This window comes from Nanorana parkeri, unplaced genomic scaffold, assembly GCF_000935625.1.
Source record: "Nanorana parkeri isolate BGI_ZX_2015 unplaced genomic scaffold, ASM93562v1 scaffold2782, whole genome shotgun sequence".
NCBI lineage: Eukaryota > Metazoa > Chordata > Amphibia > Anura > Dicroglossidae > Nanorana > Nanorana parkeri.
Window position 1 is genome coordinate 10,387 of NW_017309050.1, and position 20,028 is coordinate 30,414.

The following is a 20,028-nucleotide window of genomic DNA, read 5'->3' on the forward strand; positions in this document are numbered from 1 at the left end:
CAGAAAATTCAAAAATGGCTTGGCCAGCTGATTTGAAAAATGTTCCGGAGGGCTTGGCAGCGAAAGGGTTAACTCATTTATTTTTACATGTCGTTTTACGTTTTACCCAATATCAGGCCAGAGCTCTGTGATGACTTCTAGACTAACATACATGACTCTGATTACTGACGTGTGTAATAATTTCTCTCCAGCAGATGGATGTGATGTCAGGAATACCTCGGAGAGACATCTTATATTATCTGCCGATTGGCACTCAGAAAATAATGTCATCACACAGGATTCTCCAGGAGTGAATCCAAACACACAAAATGTACATCACAGACCTTCATGTTCAGAGACATCAGTGGATCCCTCTGATCAGGGTGAATCTTCTGATCATTCACATACTATGACTGGAAATAACCATCTAAGATCTCACACTGCAAGAGATCCATCTAATCCCAAGGAACCTTCCTCACCCCATAAAGGAGATCACAGAGGTGAAAATCTTTTCTCACATGCAGTGTGTGGAAAACCTTTAATTGAAAACAAAAGTATTAACATGGATGAGCGAAGCTATTCATGTTCAGAGTGTGGAAAAAGTTTAATTTGCAAAGGATCCCTTGTTATACACCAGAGAATTCACACAGGTGAGCGTCCTTATTCATGTTCAGAATGTGGGAAATCTTTCACTCGGAAAGGAACCCTTGTTATACACCAGAGAAGTCACACGGGTGAGCATCTTTATTCATGTTCAGAGTGCGGGAAATCATTCACTGAGAAAGGAACCCTTGTAAAACACCAGAGAATTCACACGGGTGAGCGTCCTTATTCATGTTCAGAGTGCGGGAAATCATTCATTCATAAAGAAGACCTTGTTAAACACCAGAGAATTCACACTGATGAACGTCATTATTCATGTTCAGAGTGCGAGAAATCTTTCATTTATAAAGGAGAACTTGTTATACACCAGAGAATACACACAGGTGAGCGTCCTTATTCATGTTCAGAATGTGGGAAATCATTCATTCATAAAGGAGAACTTGTTATACACCAGAGAATACACACAGGTGAGCGTCCTTATTCATGTTCAGAATGTGGGAAATCTTTCATTCATAAAGGAGATCTTGTTATACACCAGAGAATTCACACGGGTGAACGTCCTTATTCATGTTCAGAGTGCGGGAAATCATTTATTCGTAAAAGAGCCCTTGTTATACACCAGAGAATTCACACAGGTGAGCGTCCTTATTCATGTTCAGAGTGCGGGAAATCTTTCACTTATAAAGGAGCCCTTGTTAAACACCAGATCATTCACACTGGTGAGTGTCCATATTCATGTTCAGAGTGCGGAAAATTATTTATTCATAAAGGAGTCCTTGTTATACACCAGAGAATTCACACTGGTGAGCGTCCTTATTCATGTTCAGAGTGCGGGAAATCATTTATTCGTAAAAGAGCCCTTGTTATACACCAGAGAATTCACACAGGTGAGCGTCCTTATTCATGTTCAGAGTGCGGGAAATCTTTCACTTATAAAGGAGCCCTTGTTAAACACCAGAGAATTCACACTGGTGAGTGTCCATATTCATGTTCAGAGTGCGGGAAATCTTTCACTTATAAAGGAGCCCTTGTTAAACACCAGAGAATTCACACAGGTGAGCGTCCATATTCATGTTCAGAGTGCCAGAAATCATTTATTCATATAGGAGCCCTTGTTAAACACCAGAGAATTCACACGGGTGAGCGTCCTTATTCATGTTCAGAGTGCGGGAAATCTTTCACTTATAAAGGAGCCCTTGTTAAACACCAGAGAATTCACACGGGTGAGCGTCCTTATTCATGTTCAGAGTGCGGGAAATCTTTCACTTATAAAAGAGCACTTGTTATACACCAGAAAATTCACACTGGTGAGCGTCCTCATTCATGTTTAGAGTGCGGGAAATCATTCACTGAAAAAGGAGCCCTTGTTAAACACCAGATAATTCACACAGGTGAGTGTCCTTATTCATGTTCAGAGTGCGGGAAATCTTATACTCAGAAAGGAGACCTTGTTAAACACCAGGGAATTCACACTGGTGAGCGTCCTTATTCATGTTCAGAGTGCGGGAAATCATTCATTCATAAAGGATCCCTTGTTAAACATCAGAGAATTCACACAGGTGAGCGCCCTTATTCATGTTCGGAGTGTGTGAAATCATTCATTAAGAAAGGAGACCTTGTTATACACCAGAGAATTCACACAGGTGAGCGTCCTTATTCATGCTCAGAGTGCGGGAAATCATTCACTAGGAAAGGAACCCTTGTTAACCACCATAAAATTCACACAGGTGAGCGTCCTTATTCATGTTCAGACAACAGCAAATGTTCCACAGAGAAACATACTGCAGAGCGTCCTCACTGACTGCGGGAAAAGAAGTCTAAATAGACAGCGCCAGCTGGTTCTTATGACAAATGTACGATGGCTTTTCACAGGTGGAACTGTTCAGTGCATAGAACAATTGTAAGATAGTCCATAGAACAACTGTAGGATATAAAAGAAAAAGGGTGGTCATCAGGAAGAAGGATTCTCCTTACCTCGATGGTAATCATTTTATAACATTGTCATAATGTCATATGTTTATACCATTAAAGTGTGCACTTTATCATTTTGTGCATCAATTTTTGAATTGCATTCTTTTGTTTTGCCATAATGATAAATACTAGTCCTCTGTCCTCTGTAAATGTTCAGATATATAAAGGAAATATCAAACACGACTTAGAGTGACTGCAGATGATTTTCTGAGAATTCTCTTCCAATAAAGGAAATGAAGACGTAGAACCAGTAAGAATAGCAAGACAAGAACAGAGTGAAAGCAAAGGGATAGACAAAGGACAGAAGATAAAAGGTTAAATTAAGAGGAATGAGGAGACCTGAAACACACCTGTACTAGGCTGAGTCTGAAGTGGATCTTAGGCTGAGGATAAGGCGAAGACGTGGTCAGGCAGGCAGGGTCGGCAACAGTCTGGCAGCGAGGTACAAAGTCGGGATCCAGGAGGGTAGTCAGGAGGCAGGCTGAGGTCTTGACACAATCGGGCAGCAAGGTACAAAATCGGCAGGCAGAAGAATGATCAGGAAACAGGCAAGAGTCACGGTATAAGTCCAGCATATAACACACAGGCATCGCACGGGGGGAACTAACCCAAATCAACGTGCTCAGAGCACAGGAAGTGTCCGGTATTTAAAGCCTGAGATAATTGCAGATCTTCTGCAACCGGTTGGCTGGTCAAGCCAAAGTGTCCATAAGGAGAGTTGCTCAGTACACAGAACCTGCAGCAAAAAACAAAGTCCTTCCAGTGGCTGAATGGCTAGGTCTGTGCAATTCTGCGCCAGAGACCTGGGTTCAAACCCCAAACAGGAGCTGATCAGACAGGTATGTGACAAGACCAGAGCCGTCCCTCCATCTGTATCTCAAAACACGAAGCCCTACCAAGGAGTCACTTTTCATGAGGTCAGGATATTCTGGTGTGGTAGAGAAATCTTTCCACTAAAACCACGATCTCAGATATTCCTGGTCTACAAGGAGGAAGCCTTGGAAATGAAACCCATCATGATAAATGTATCTTTTTATGGATACCAATAACATAACTTTCCATTCATGTATTGGTTTTTCCTGACACCACTCTGCAAGAAGTTCCACTGTTGTAATCTGGAGCCCAGTAGCTCTGCCATACTCTTAGGCAGTTCCAAATCCCTGACCAGGCCACTCTGTGAAATGAGATGTGGTTCAGGAGTAGCACACTGTGGGCTACTGTTTGGGTTCCGCTGATATCATCATCTGAGTCTAGAGAGTAGGATTCTGGTGGATCCGGAATAGGCAACTCCTCACCATGGGGTACAGGATGCAGTGCAGATGCATTGTTTGGATATACCGCGGTCCTCTTCTTCTTTCTTGAGATGCAATCCTTTTGCAATAGAAGGAACCATGCAAAAACAGCAGTCGCTACTATGATTGATGGGTTCCCTCCACACCATTGGGACTGCGAAAGGCGTGGACTTCTTCTTCTTCTTGTTTAGCCAATGACGCAGATAAGTAATCCAACTATAATGAGGGGCCCGACTCTTGTCCTGGTTAGATCCATTAAACTATCGCACTCCTGACCGCTAATCTCCAAAAAAATCAAATGGGTGCTACGGTGTTCAACGGATGGCAACAGTCATATAACAGCAGGAGACATGGACACCGGCACTCCAATAAAAGCGTGAGAATATTGGAGTGCCGGTGTCCCTGTTTCCTCCAACTCTTGTCCTGATCCCCTATATTGCATCCAAAATATAGGTGGCATGCCTTTTTTACCACTGCCGTCATGCTGCACTTTTGAGATGCAAATGGAACCTCGCCACAAATGTAGCAGAAGTTATCTGCGTTGTTTACGCGGTTTCGAGGCATCTTGGCTTCTGAGGGAAAATATCACGCAACTGTTCCTTGGAAATGTTAGGCCATGACGCTTTCACAGGCCACCAGATGTAACTGTATGATGCGTAGATCTGACCAAGACAAATGTACCTTGCAATAAAAGACAGTTAGGTCATAGGCCTTGTCTTGATGGTATGGGACTCATTCCGAAGAGGAGGTGGGTTGGTGTCGCCTCATACTCCTCTGGCTCCCATCTTCCATAATCCTAACTCATGGTGGCAAGACAAAGGCCTATACAGCATAGCACAATTATTTAAAGGTCGTAAGCCACTTACTTTGACCAACTGTCCTACTGTCTACTGTCGGGAGGTTTTGTATATGCCATCTTCTGAATACTTTCACTATAGACAATTGCTACATTTTTTAGGTTCTCTGAAAACACCTAACATGACGTCTCGCTTTAAAACAACTAACGAACAATGGTGTCTTGGAGCTGGGGGCCAGAGGGGGGCTTCTCGCTGCTCTATTCCTTCCTGGTAGACTCTGAAAGTAAATTACCCTATATGTTAGCTTGGGAACGGGACCTGGAAATGGTTATTCCACTGGATGTCTGGCATCAATGTTGTTCCTGCGTGTCATCTGGTTTACTCAATATTTCACTAATAGAAGCTCATTATAAGGTTTTATCTAGGTGGTATATGGTTCCTGCCAGACTAGCGAGAATATACCCAGAGGTTTCTCCTCATTGTTTCCGGGGATGTGCTCACCCGGGCACGATGTATCACATATGGTGGGAATGCCCTAGATTGAGACCTTTTTGGAACCGGCTTTATGCTCTATTATTTAGGGTTACTGGGGTGAGAGTCCCACGAGATCCCCAATATGTGTTGCTGAATTGCCAGATTCCAGGACTGTCTAAAGCTCTGGATAAATTAAATACCTTCTTTCTGTTGGCAGCTAAAATAACCATAGCTAGGGCTTGGAAATTGCCAACAATTCCATTCCACTTGGTCAGGCAAAAAAGTTTGTGGATTATGGTCCATGAGAAACTTCAGAGCATCCTCCAAGATACTGAAAAACACTTTGAATTGACCTGGATCCCCTGGATGTTATATACAGGGGTGCTGGAAACCTGGTAACTTCCATTGTACAATATTTCTGTTACCTCTTTTTTGGGTTTTATTTTTATTGTTCAAGTAGATGTTGGGCTATCTGGTCTGGGATGGACCTACTTTTCTTTGGCTGTTCTTCTGCTTTTCTTAGTATCTTTTTCCCTGTTCTTCTTTTCTGCTCCCTCTTTCTTTCGGCTCACACACGTGAGCTGCCCAGTACATTGATGTGGGACAGAAAGTGTTCTACGTACCTAGATAGGGAGGAGGTCATACCAAATGTTTTCTTCAGGCACATGTGGATCTTTATTCCTGATATTCCTCTCAGACAGTTTTGGTTTAGTTCTTGTTGATGAGGGATAATTTGGCAAGAATATGCGGATGGATATGTTCTGCTTCACAGAATTACTATGCATTGTGTGTAGGGTATTTAGTGACCCCCCTCTTACTACCCTACTATGCTAATGTGGAAGACTGTGAGACGCAATTGTGTGCTATACTGTTTCTGCATCATGTGCTATCCTACTGTTTTACTGTATTTTGAAAAATGTAATAAAATACTTTGAAAGATAAATGACAGGCCATAATCTTTAGTCTCAAAGTGAAGATAAATTGATACACTTCCATGTGATACCATATTCATTGTTCTACCGTACTTTGTCGAGAAGTTACGAGGCATCATGATCATCAGACACCTCCCTCCCTTGTAGGCAAATATACTGTGTATAAATCTTTATCTTGAAAACTTAAGCCAACCATCAGCACCTTGATTCTGATTCATCTCATCAAAATATGTAAGAAGTCACACATTTCTATATCTCGGAGGTCGATCATTCTCCAAAATGTATAGACTGGTGTATTTATCATGAGGACAAACCTGTATCCCCCATTCGTTCAGTCTCATTGACCTTGTTAATTCACATTAGCATGGAGGGGGACATGTCTGCCTCCACCATTCAGGTATGCAACTTCTCGTTGCATCAACAAGACGTGGTAGTATCGATTTGTTTTGTTTTGTAGACACGTCTCGGTATAGAATTTTGTGATGTAGTAAAACAAAACAAAAAACGGTTCATTGGGAATTGGAAAATCAGTAAATGTCAGAAAAATGCACATAACTTCTGACCAGAAATATCCGAGGTCTTTGCAGGTCCACAATGTGTAGCAGATTCCCTTTTTCCTGGCCACAACGCCAACATTTATTCGGGAACATAGTAAAGTTAAAGCGCTGTGCTCGGATCCTGATGATTAAGTAAAAACAACTAGGGGTGCTGCCCCACTTCAGCCGGGAGAAACTGTAAAACTGGAATACAAAAAAGGACAGAAGGGCGCCCAACCTAGTGCAGATTATTTTTTATTTTAAAAGACACAAAGATAAAATTGCAATGGTACTCACAATGGAGGGTCATAAAACAGCTTGTGTGGATGTTTTGGAAGAAACAGCAGTTGAGACTGCAATCTGCCTGTGTGCCACTGTAGTGTGGCGGCGTTGACGCGTTTCCGGGGGCCAGCCCCCTTCCTCAGAACGTTCTGTCCTTTTTTGTATTTATTCGGGAACACCTGAGGTGTCCTATGCTATCGAGTCCGAAGCTTAAATCCCGATTCCTGGTATTTTGTGCTAACAGAGGTCTTCTGAGTGAAGAACATTATTCTGTCTATAGCATCCGGTGTAAACTGAAGTCTCCTTCCCATTGGGTAATGTAGGAGAGAGAGAGAGAAGCCAACGGATGGGGAGTTTAGTAAGTGGTACACCACACAGCATGTCTATGTGTACTCGTTTGATAACAGCTAACCTCGAAAATCCCCCCGCTGGAGGCAATGACTGCAGAAAATGGGACAATTGCTCCAAAATCCTAGAATCACGTACCTGAATGGAGACCCAACGGAGAAGGGTCAATCTAGATGACAACTATATATCATTACAATAGGCTCAAACCAAAAACCTAACACACCCCACGATGTGGATCTTTTTTTTTTTTAACAGGTATGTATTTATTGGTTTTAATACATAAAACATGGCACAAACAATACAGAGAAAAATGAAATAACACCATCTCAATACAGGATAACAGCAATTAGTACAAGACAATACAATAATGGGAAAAGTAAATAAATAAAAAAAAAAAAACCCTACATATAACTAGACAGACACAACCTAACTAAATCGGTGTGGATCATTGGTCTCTTGTGTTTGCAGCACGGCCTATCTCTAGCCAAGTTTCTCAGCCCCGCATAAGAACCCATCAAAACAGCCTCCAGAGTTACCGCCGGGTTATCCTGATCCCCTATAAACCACCACCAGACTGTCACCAGAACCGACGCCCAATAGTAGGTCTTGAAGCATGGCAGTCCCAGTCCCCCCTCGGACAAAGGGAGTCGGAGGACTCCCCTAGACACCCGAGGGGTTTTCCCGGCCCAGACAAAATTGGAAATAATTCCTTCCAGTGTGTGAAAAAAGGAGATGGGAATCTGGACCGGGGTATTACGGAAACAGTAAAGAAACTTCATTTTCAGTAAGTTGATTCTACCCACCGGTGTCAGGGGGAGAGTTTTCCATGCCATACATTTTGCCTTCAGGTGTCTAAGTATGGGATATAAATTATCTTCTAGGAATCGAGCACGATCCGAGTTCACCACCACACCCAGGTATCGAAATTCAGAAACCTGCGTGAGGGGCAAGCCCGGGTCAAGCCGAAGGGGGGACGAGCCCAGCGGGAACAGCAAGGATTTCCCCCAGTTCACCCGGAGCCCTGAGAAGGAACCAAAGGTGTCTATTATGCTTAAAGCCGCTGTCAGGGAAGGCCCTACATCCCCCAGGTAAAGTATCGCATCATCAGCATAGAGTGAGAGCTTCTCCATCAATCTCCCCACTGGGAGCCCCACCACCGGGGACGATATGGATCTTTATTCACCGTTTAAAAACTGATTTTAATTTTAATTGGAGTTCAATGAGAAATAGACTACAAGGCAGCGATGTGACGTTCGTTCCGGGATAGGGAGCTCTTCGGCATCCCGTAGACGTACTGCGCAAGCGCGTAGGGGGATTCCCTCTACTCAGGGCCGAGTGCGCTCGCGTCAGGGTATCGGAGCACCTCGGAGATCCGCCTCCGCTCACCTCCGGACTGCTACTGCGGACTGCGCAGGCGCAGCCCGGGACTCCGCCCCAACTCGTTTGAGCAGTCGGCATAAAGCTGCTGCTCGCTAATAGATCGGCGTCCTTCTGTTGTTTGTAGCAGGACGCTGATCTAGTCAGTTGTCCTCTCCTGACCTCAATCTGGACCCTACCTAAAAAGGAAATACTCCTGCTGGGCTCACCATCTCTGGGACATCAGAACCACAAGTATATGGGCTAAGTCCCAGCTGAGACCTTCCTCTAAAAGAGAGCTATGTTAAATGGGATACCACTGTGTGCTCACCATTAACCCCTAAGAAGCAATCTGCTAGATACCGTTTCGTATAACATTGCATGCTTCAACTACTCCTACTGTTCGCAGTTATCACCCAGCATTACCACTAAGTGCGGCTTTGTATTGTCTGATTGCTACCTTAGTAATATAAAGTCTCTGAGCAACTCTTAGTACAATATCCCTACACTATACAGGTATTGTACTAGACTAAATTACTGTACTTGTACGCAGGTATTCCTGCACAATTGCGGGCTAGCTGAAGCTGCCCCTACCACACTACGGGGTATGATGTGATGCAGCTCCCTCTTAGCCTCTAGAAATACAGGGCATTAGAGACCGAGCTGCAAGACTGATCCCCAAACAAATTAACATAACAGACTTAAGGTGCCCATACACCTTACGATTATCGGACGATAATCGTATGCGATCGACTTTTCGTCCGATAATCGTATGTGTGCATTGCAGTGTCCGACCGACATTACTGTTCGACTTTTGACGGTCAAGCATGTTTGAAAACTTTGCTCGATCGTACGATTGTCATAAGGTTGCTGGCATTTCTGTCCGTCAAAAGTCGTACGATCTACACTGCGCATGCGCGAACGGAAATACGACAAATCAATTACCGCATTACGTCCAGGTGCTTCTCGTTAATTACAGCTAAATTAATCTTGCGATCATCGGGGCAGCATGGGGCTGTTGTACGAAAATCGTACGAAAATCGTACGACTATTCGATCATCGGACTAAATGTTTCGTCCGAAAATCGTAAGGTGTATGGGCACCTTTACTCTGCAGTTGAGATCCTAGAATACACCCGGAGGTCAAGGGGGGTATTACAAGCGAGAACAATAGTGAAACATAACTTAGACTGCAGTATTTATATTCAACACACGGTGGTGATCTCACGTGGAAGACACCTACAGGAAGTGATGTGAGTTACAGACAGGAAGTCATGTAAGGGACTGGAAGTGATGTAAGGTACAGACAGGAAGTGATTTAAGGTACAGACAGGAAATTATGTAGGGTGATAAACAAGAAGTAATGTAAGAGTGAGGTTGGAAGTGATTTAGGAAGAAGCAAAGAGGAGACATTGCCTAAACTGTCTGCAGAGGAGGTAAAAAGATATTATTTTATATTTACACCCGGTAATCTTCTCCTTCATACCCATCATCTTCCTCAAAGTTCACTATGAGGTATGTTATGATTTATAGCATACATACATGGAAATATAGAGCCATTTATCCAACTGTCCATCCAGAGCCGCCATATATAGACCAGATACATCCTAAATATAGAACCACTTATCCAACTGTCCATCCAGAGCCGCCATTTATAGACCAGATACATCCTAAATATAGAGCCATTTATCCAACTGTCCATCCAGAGCCACCATTTATAGACCGGATACATCCTAAATATAGAGCCATTTATCCAACTGTCCATCCAGAGCCGCCATTTATAGACCGGATACATCCTAAATATAGAGCCATTTATCCAACTGTCCATCCAGAGCCGCCATTTATAGACCGGATACATCCTAAATATAGAGCCATTTATCCAACTGTACATTCACATTCGATGGTTTGTAGTAGAGATATCCAGATACCAATACTAGTATCGGTATCAGGGCCGATACAGGGCATTTTCATGAGTACTTGTAGCTCCTACCATTGTTGGTCAGCGGGTGCAATAATAAGCCCCATTGTTGTCTATGAGAGAAATATTAAACTTCAGCTTTGGTGTCCAGTGGTCATCTGAATGAATGGTACTATGCCGTCACTGTTGGGCAAATCATTTCACCTGACAGAGCCGGCATAAGTGCAGAATGCCGAGAGCGCTCTTGGACCCAATAACTTTCTTCCCAAGGTCCTGGATCATGTGGTGCATGAATACTGTGGGATCGTGTCCAAAATTGCAGAACTGTCCCACAAGGACTCATATTCTGAGCGATTTGGGATTTGTCTAATGAAAGTCTTTTTTCAAACACGTGACTCTTGAACACCTAATCCTTGTTATCTTCTCCCTTCAAACAGGATTACAGAATAGTGACTGTATCATTGCGTGTGTCAGGTTCCTATAAGGTGTCACTTTGTATTTCTTCATGGAGGAAAACAAGGATCTCTACAAGGACGTCATGATGGAGAATGAGCCGCCCCTCACATCACCGGGTAAGAGGAGAGAGCGGTACAGAGGGTCCACCTAGATCCCCCATCATCTGATACACACATAGAAACAATGTATTCAGTCAGTGTGTGTGTTTCCTACAGATGGATCCAGTAAGAGGAACCCAGCAGAGAGATGTCCCCGTCCTCTGTATTCCCAGGATTCCACACAGGAAGATCACACCAATGCTCACCATGATCAGGTAGGTGGGACTCGGTGTATAGAACACATTCTTCTGCGTATTCTGTTGGTTTATTGTTTACATCTGAAATGTAGCCTCCCACCCATTCCACCCTTTCCACCCTTTCCATTTCAGCTTCCCCTTGCACCACCCTCCACTTTTTTATTATTTTTTATAAATATATAATCATTTTCTTCCATGGGTCTTGGGTCCAGTCATCTGACATCATGGATACTCTTCGTCCTTGTGCTCTCCAAAGGGCATGTGCTGAAATATGTGCTGCTGTTCTTTGCTTCTGTGAGTCCATGCTGGCGTGATAATGCGCCCTCAAGGTGAGGGTCCTTGGCTTCCGGGCTCAGAGAAAATAGGTAGAAGACCTGCCCTCAAATGGGCAGAGCAGGAACAGAGGCGGCTCTTTAATTAGGCAAGTTAGGCGGCTGCTTACGGGGGCCTCGCAGCCGCCTAACTTGCCTAGTGTACAAAAGGGGTCAGCAGGGATGGCGCGCCGAGGGCGGGTGGTACGGGGAAATGCACATCTGACTGCGGGATCAGAGCGCTTCCCCCGCCGGCACTTCACTGAGACATGGCTCCATCTCCAGCCCAGCAGCGAGATTAGGAGGGGAGAGAGAGAGCCGGCACACAGAGCGGAGGCATGAGAGAGGGAACTCCCGTGCTCTCCCGCTGAGGCTGCACTCCACATTGCCCTTCTGGGACTCGCTCCATCCTGCAGTGGCAGACAACGGGGTGATGGAACTACCGCCGAGCGGGGGGCACTGACGGGAGGAGGTGGAGGACCCCGAGGCTGGGGCCCAGTATCGCTGTTCCAGTGGAGGAAGAGGTCGCTGACGGTCCGGTGCTGTGAGAAGCCCACTGTGGCAGGTAAGGAGCTGCAAGGAAAGGTCCCCCCCGACCAGCCCACCTGAGACCCTGCAGAGCCCACCATAGAGAGTCTCTGTGGGCTGTACAGGATCTATGGTGGGTTCTGTGGGGCCTCAGGTGGGTGCGTTGCTATGCCCAGTGTCCAGTGCATTGCTATGCCCAGTCCAGTGCGTTGCTATGCCCAGTGTCCAGTGCGTTGCTGTGTCCAGTGTATTGCTATGCCCAGTGTCAAGTGCGTTGCTGTGTCCAGTTGCTATGTCCAGTGCGTTGCTGTGCCCAGAGTCCAGTGCGTTGCTGTGCCCAGAGTCCAGTGCATTGCTGTGCCCAGAGTCCAATTCATATACAGTTCTGCATTGCTGTATAAATGTATTGCTGAGATTTGTAGTCCCCCTACAGCTGGTGCCATTCTGCATTAGAGTGTAAGCCGCTCTGTGCAGAGACTGATGTGACTGGCTCAGTGTTCTATGTACAGCACTGTGGTATATGTCAGAGCTATATCAGTGTATAATAATAATAGTGTGTGACTGGGGGGGACATTGGAGTCTAAGCCGGGGGGCCAGTCAGATCTGCTCCCCCCCTCTCTTCGCTCGCGCTCTCTCCTGACTGTCTCTCTTCGCTCGCTTGCTCTCTCTCCTGACTGTCACTCTTCGCTCGCTTGCTCTCTCTCCTGGCTGTCTCTCTTCGCTTGCTTGCTCTCTCTCCTGGCTGTATTTCCTCGCTCTCTCTCCTGGCTGTCTCTCTTCGCTTGCTTGCTCTCTCTCCTGGCTGTATTTCCTCGCTCTCTCTCCTGGCTGTCTCTCTTCGCTCTTGCCTGTATATTCTGCAAAAACAAAAAAAATTGCTGCACAGTACTGGAGTGTTGGGGTTCCGCTTTAAGGAAAGGTGGCAGCCCTAATCAGCTTACCTCCTGGGTGAAAGGGAACCAGGGCTGGATCTAGCAAAAAGCTGAGGATGCCGGGTAGGGGGGGTGTTTTGACCTGTGTAGGCTGTAGACCTGCCTGGGCCCCTCCGCTGGACATCCGCCTCGCTTTACCATCACTTATCACAGTTCAATTCAAATTTATTCATTATGGGAGAAAATGGGGGGGCCTCAAATTTGAGTTTTGCCTAAGACCTCACAAAGTCTTCGAGCCGCCTCTGAGCAGGAGATCTTATATTTCTCTGCTGTAGGTCACTAACACGAATAGGTCTTGTCCCTCCCCCAGTCTTTGACTGGACAGAAAAATGAGAAGCAGCAGACTGTTTCTCTCTCTCTCCCAGTCTAAGCTTTGCTGTACAGAGACTGCAGGAACCTGATACCAGGTCACATTCAGGTACTAACAATGTTTGCATAAAAAAACAAAACAAATACAGAGCTGCATTCCTTTTTTGTCTTTTATATCTCCCCCGGAGTTCAGCTTTATGAGATGTTTTCTATTATTTTGCGGATTAGGGTGAAGAACGGAACAATATAAAAGCTGAGGTTAAAGAGGAAGAAGTGGAGATGTATGTGGGTGGTGACCGGCCGTCCACGGAGGAGGTCGGGATGAGGATGAAAAGTGATCAGGATGACATTTCTCTGCCGATTAACACAAGTAAGTAACAGACACTATGGAGGGAACAGGTCACAGTTCTATGTCACTTCTGAGTAGAAGGTGTGACGTTTAAGGGATCATGTTGGAGAATTATCAGATCTTCACATCATCAGATAAGATGAGACTGAATTATAAATGGTGGAGCATCAACATTGGGAAGAAGATTCCCCAGAAGAAGTCATCTCCCCTATTGTAGGATGAAGGGGTCGTCATCTCCTGATTAGTGTTAGGATGGTTGGGGGTCATTTACAACAAATAAACTCTCATCAAATGTTCTACATACAGATGTTGGGTCCATTGTCATGGAGGAATAATGGTTCTGAGATCTTCGTCAATATAGTCTGTGCCAGATTTGTGCCTTGACATTTCATGAAGTTCTATGGGCACAGCAGAATTCCCCCTTAGATTGGTGGCCCTGATCAGGGCGCATCCTTACAATAATTGTCCCCATCAGAGTGCCCCCTATATTTATAATACAGTATGTAGGAGGGCACTCTGGAGGCAGCTAATAATCAGTTGTCCCCTTTAGAGTGCCCCTTTTTATTATAGTCCCCACATAGCATACATTACTACATGAGAAGGCCAGAGCCAGGAGGTGGAGCAGACTGCATGAGAGGATGAGAAAAGAAACCCTTCCATCCTCCAGTAACAGAAGCTAATAACTGCAGAGAAAGTGGACACCTGACGTCATTGGATGCTATGACGCCATAAGTCTGAAAAGAAGGCTGGGTTAAAGCTAGCACTGGATGCACCAGACTGGGGCGCCAGCACTTCCACAATCAGCCAGCCATTACTAAGCGCAGGTCAGTGACTGCAGTCCTAACAGAAACGCCACTGGGTCTGTGATCTGCCATTTAGGGACATCTAGTGTATACCATGTGAGAGGTCCATTTCCATTCCTCAATATAACGTCATGTCCCCAACAAATGAGGAGGAGATACTGTACACCAGATATTCTCCAGGAGTGAATCCAAACGCACAAAATTTAAAACACAGACCTTCCTGTTTGGAGACATCAATGGATCCCTCTGATCAGGGTGAATCTTCTGATCATTCACATACTATGACTGGAAATAACCATCTAAGATCTCACACTGCAAGAGATCCATCTAATCCCAAGGAATCCTCCTCCCCCCATGAAGGAGATCACAGAGGTGAAAATCTTTTCTCACATGCAGTGTGTGGGAAATCTTTAAATGAAAAAAAAAACCTTCTTAGACACCGAAATATTAACATGAATGAGAGAACCTATTCATGTTCAGAGTGTGGAAAATGTTTCACTCGTAAAGGTGATTTTGTTAAACACCAGAGAATTCACACTGGTGAGCGTCCTTATTCATGTTCAGAGTGCTGGAAATCTTTCCCTAGTAGATCAGCACTTGTTAAACACCAGAGAATTCACACAGGTGAGCGGCGTCATTCATGTTCAGAGTGCGGGAAATCATTCACTGAGAAAGGAGACCTTGTTATACACCAGAAAATTCACACTGGTGAGCGTCCTTATTCATGTTTTGAGTGCGGAAAATCATTCACTCAGAAAGGACAGCTAGTTAGACACCAGAAAATTCACACTGGTGAGCGTCCTTATTCTTGTTCAGAGTGCGGGAAAGACTTCATTCATAAAGTATCCCTAGTTCAACACCAGAGAATACACACTGGTGAGCGTCCTTATTCTTGTTTAGAGTGCGGGAAATCTTTCACTTCTAGAGGAGGACTTGTTCAGCACCAGAAAATTCACACTGGTGAGCGTCCTTATTTATGTTCAGAGTGCGGAAAATATTTAATTTATAAATTTGCACTTATTCAACACCAGAAAATTCACATAGGTGAGCGTCCTCATTCATGTTCAGAGTGCGGGAAATCATTCACTCAGAAAGGATCCCTTGATAAACACAACAGAATTCACACGGGTGAGCGTCCTCATTCATGTTCAGAGTGCGGTAAATCTTTCACAGAGAAAGGAGACCTTGTTAAACACCAGAAAATTCACACAGGTGAGCGTCCTTATTCATGTTCAGGGTGCGGGAAATCGTTCATTGATAAAAGAGCCCTTAATAAACACCAGAGAATTCACACAGGTGAGCGTCCTTATTCATGTTCAGAGTGCGGGAAATCTTTCAATCAGAAAGGATGCCTTGTTAAACACCAGAGAATTCACACTGGTGAGTGTTAAAACCATAAAATCATATATTGGTCCTTAAACCTGTAGGTTTAAGGACCGAATGTTGTTAAGCATTAAATCATTACGTTGTTATGATATCGCGTCTACACATTGGGATAATAGCCTATAGATTACATGCTTCTTACGTGCAACAGCACTACTATTTAAAATTATGCAAGACATGATCCTATACCCCTCCCCCTCTTTCATTCACCTTCTCCTCCCTACCCTACCCAACTTCCTGCACTCACACCTAACCTTTTCAACTTCCCTAAGTCAGGACAAGATCTTGGAAATCAAAGTATTCAGTCCGCCTCATGTCCTGATGTATGTATTGCGATTCCTTTGTTGTTACTGTCTCCCCTCAAATGTATGTATCTGTAGTATGTTACTTGTATTTCATTTGAAAACTTTTTTCAATAAAAATGTTTTATACAAAAAAAAAATCATATATTGAAGTATGTATGTAAGCCAAAATGATGATTGATTTTCTATATTTTAATCTATCCAAGTTTGGAAATGCCGTTTAAACTATAATACTAGTGACTTTGAGTTAGAAATGGTAATCAGTGACAACCCGAGGCTTACTTAATGTCTCACTCTCGGAAGATAACTTTAAAGTATTCTCCAGGTGGTACCTGGTGCCCTCTAGACTTGCACTTATGTACCCGGGAACATCGCCCTTATGTTTTCGGGGATGTGCGCTCGAGGGCACTATGTACCATGTATGGTGGACATGTCCGCGTATCCAAAACTTTTGGGGAGGGGTTTTTAACTTAATCTTCCGGGTCGTGGGCATAAGGGTCCCAAGAGACCCTAAGCTGGCCTTTCTTAATGATACTATCCCTGAAACTCCTAAACACTCTAGAAGATTGATAAATTTCATATTCCTGGCAGCTAAAGTTACGATCGCTAAAACATGGACATCCAGGGTACCGCTGAGCCAGGTTAGGACTAAGCTGTCTTGGATTATGACTCATGAAAAACTGGCGAGTATACTCCAAGACAAAATGGAACAGTTTGAGCTTACCTGGGCACCGTGGGCGGCATATGTAAATCCTGTAGGAGTATGAGACGAAGGGAGCGAAGGCAGCCCACCCCGACCAGAAAATTTTAATATGTTCAAAATTAAAACCTACTGCAACAGTTGTTATATAACCACATTGTTCCTTTTTTTTTGTTGTTTTTGCTTTTTGTTTTTTTATTATGTCTTTAGGTTTTGTAAGGCAGTCTCAGGTCGACAGACTGATGTATGATGCACTATAATAGGGAGAACCTAGGAATCTGGTCTCGACTGTTCCTACACAAGCTTCTGGTAAAATAAAGGGATAGTCGACAAGTTCCTGGGTTTTTGACCATCGGTCGAGTGATTGCTAAACCCCAAGATAACAAGATGGGACTTAGGTATATCTTCAGGGGGTAAAATAGGAATAGTTCCGTGAAGGCCGAAGTTTGGAGCGGGAAGCTGGGCAGGGGGCCAGCTTGAGCCGAAATAAAAAACGGTAGGCTTGTGTCAACAATTGAGACCAGATACTAATCTATTTGTACTGAATAGAGATGGAATAATAAGGCATCCCGCTCAGATGAAGACTGTCTTTTTGTTTTATGTTCTGTTACATTGTATTATGATGTAGATGGTTATTGTATATGCCTCAATGAAAATAATAAAAACTTTTGAATATAGAAATGGTAATCAGTGATGAGCCCGACAGGCAGACCCTAAATATAGTTGAAACAGTTGTTAGGAATTCTCAAAGACTTGGCCTTTAAAATGGGTTTGAAGGATGCAAAGAGTAAAAAAACATGACTCCGGACAAAGAGTATGGAACTCTCTTATGCTAATGTGAATGACTTTTAAGGTAAACGTCCCATAGGTTATTTTAAAGTAATGTGGCAGCAGGCTGATAAAAACGTCTGGGTCTAGCCAGAATGGCAGAGGTATATGCCAGATTCAGGTGTTATACTAAAGGTTGTCCTCTAGGGGGAAGTGCTGAGAGGGCTGAAGGCTTGGAGGTAACAAGCCCAGCTGAAGCTAGCTGGCTTGTTAGGGCCTCTACAAGAACTCCCAGCCTCCTAAGGGTGCCCACACACCTTACGATAATCGCACGACTTTTAACTTACGAACATGTTCGAAAACCCGCCGAGCATCGTACGATGTTCGGCGGGTGTGTAGCATGTTCGTGAGATAAAAGCCGGACGGGCAAGCGCACACTGCCTGTTCGGCATTGCGGTCATCGGAAGCCCACCCCTCAGGGGGGTGCGGCTTGCGATCATTGCAAGTACGATCTGCCTGTCCAAGATGGGCAGATCGTACGTTTTTTTAATTACCTTACAACCAAAGCAAGACAAAAGTCTTGCGATGGTTGTAAGGTGTGTGCCCAGCATTAGAAAGGAGCCCCACCCTAGAACCAGACTGGGGAGCAGGTGGACTGGGGAGCAGATCAAATGGGGAGCAGATCGCCTGTGTGGCAAGCCCTTTGAATACAGCCTGTGTGGCTAGAAGTTTTGGAACCACCTGAAGTCGGTGAGACTGAAAAATGTTTGTTTGACAGAAAACGGTACTTAATGTTTGGAAACCCCCTGCGAGGGAACACCTGTGTGGACTTTTCTCTTGAATTGCGAGTTAATAAAAGTGGGCAAAGAAGCCCTTAAAAAGTGAAAAGCGAGTGGCGGTGTCCTTAATGTGCTACCGTTTGGAGCGAATCCTCACAGTAAGAACATGGATATAAGGACGGGGGATGATCCTTCAAGAGGACACACAGACACACCCACACTCACACAGAAGACAGACACCTGTTAAGGATTAATTTTACTTACACACTAAAGACACGTTTCTTAAAGGAGAACTATGGGGTCAGTGCTTTTCCCCACAGTTCTCCTAAGGGTAACGGAAGGACGCTAGTTTGTGTAGTATGCCGTATAAGCTTAGTATATGAGACTCCGTAGGAACGCGCTGTAAAACACCCAGGTGTGAACCAGGCCTTATAGAATGCTCCAACATTGGCAACTATAGATGCTTCTTCTACTCCTTTTGTTTTACAAAGTCATGTTTCTGAGGTTACTATTTTTGTAATAATCTACCAGCTCAGAGATGGTAATAGGAGCTATTTCTCAAGACTGCTAACACACATGTTAAAGAGTTCTTAAGAGTTTATTATGCTGTCAAAGTAACCGAAAACATTGTGAGATCTAATAAAATTGTTTGACAAACACCTGATCCATCTGTAATGGAAGTGGTTAAGTATGATTATGACAAAATGCCTATCTCAATAGATCAATTGTAATATATGTTATTTTGCTATTTGCTCCTGTTCACATTAATCCTTAATCAAAATGGCTGCCTAGTTAGTTGCTCAACTTAGCACCCCTCCTATGAGAAGTACGCAGTAGAAATAGAAACCAAGATGGCGCCTCCAGGAGAAACAACACCCAAGACGAGACGTCAGCATCCTGGCAGGAAGTTATGCATGAATGGATCTAAACCAATTATAAGCTAGAATATATAAGCTAAAATGCTTTTTGCAATGCTACCTTTAAATATACACGTTCAGCTGCCTATATAAGACTATGTAAAGCGGAACAATAAAGCAGAAGTATCTTACTCTGAACGTGTCTCAGCGCGAATTCTTCTCTCTGAGTGTCCACTCTATATATAATCAGGCCAGGCGGCAGATATAAGTACGGAACCTCAATCCGGTCCAAATTTTTGATCAGGTCCAAAACACATCATTAAATATTCTACTCAAGGAAAATGGTTTAGGAGAATTTAATGGAAAGTTTTCAAAATGGTTAAAAGTCTTGACATGTTAACAGATTGAAAGAGAACTCACACAGCATAATGTACAACCCACCTCTCTGTTCATCCCCAAAACCTATATAAACCTACTAGAGCTGCAGCTAACGATTATTTTCAAAATCGATTAGTTAGCCGATTATTACGTTCGATTAATCGGTTAAACAATAAAATACATTTTTAAAAATGGCTCCAATGATTGACTACTAGTTTGTATTGAGGTTTTAGTCCATCACAGGAGCAAGCTTGGAGCGGTGGAAGTAAAAAAAGAAAAAAAAATAGTGTGGTGTGCAATATAGTGAAATGGAAAGTGTAAAATTATACAGAATTGAATGCAGAATGGCACCAGCTATAGAGGACTACAAAACCCAGCAATAGTACATTAT

At 44.0% G+C, this 20,028-nt stretch overlaps 1 protein-coding gene across 1 annotated transcript in view; it reads left to right on the top strand.

Annotated features, from left to right (window-relative positions):
* LOC108802294 overlaps positions 1-20,028 on the top strand; it is a 71,377-nt gene that overhangs the window by 2,628 nt on the left and 48,721 nt on the right. The window contains 7 exon segments of the mRNA XM_018574161.1: positions 654-2,345; positions 7,683-7,998; positions 8,096-8,302; positions 11,215-11,256; positions 11,451-11,567; positions 11,966-12,114; positions 14,951-15,850. Coding sequence (XP_018429663.1) covers positions 654-2,345; positions 7,683-7,998; positions 8,096-8,302; positions 11,215-11,256; positions 11,451-11,567; positions 11,966-12,114; positions 14,951-15,850 — 3,423 coding nt within the window.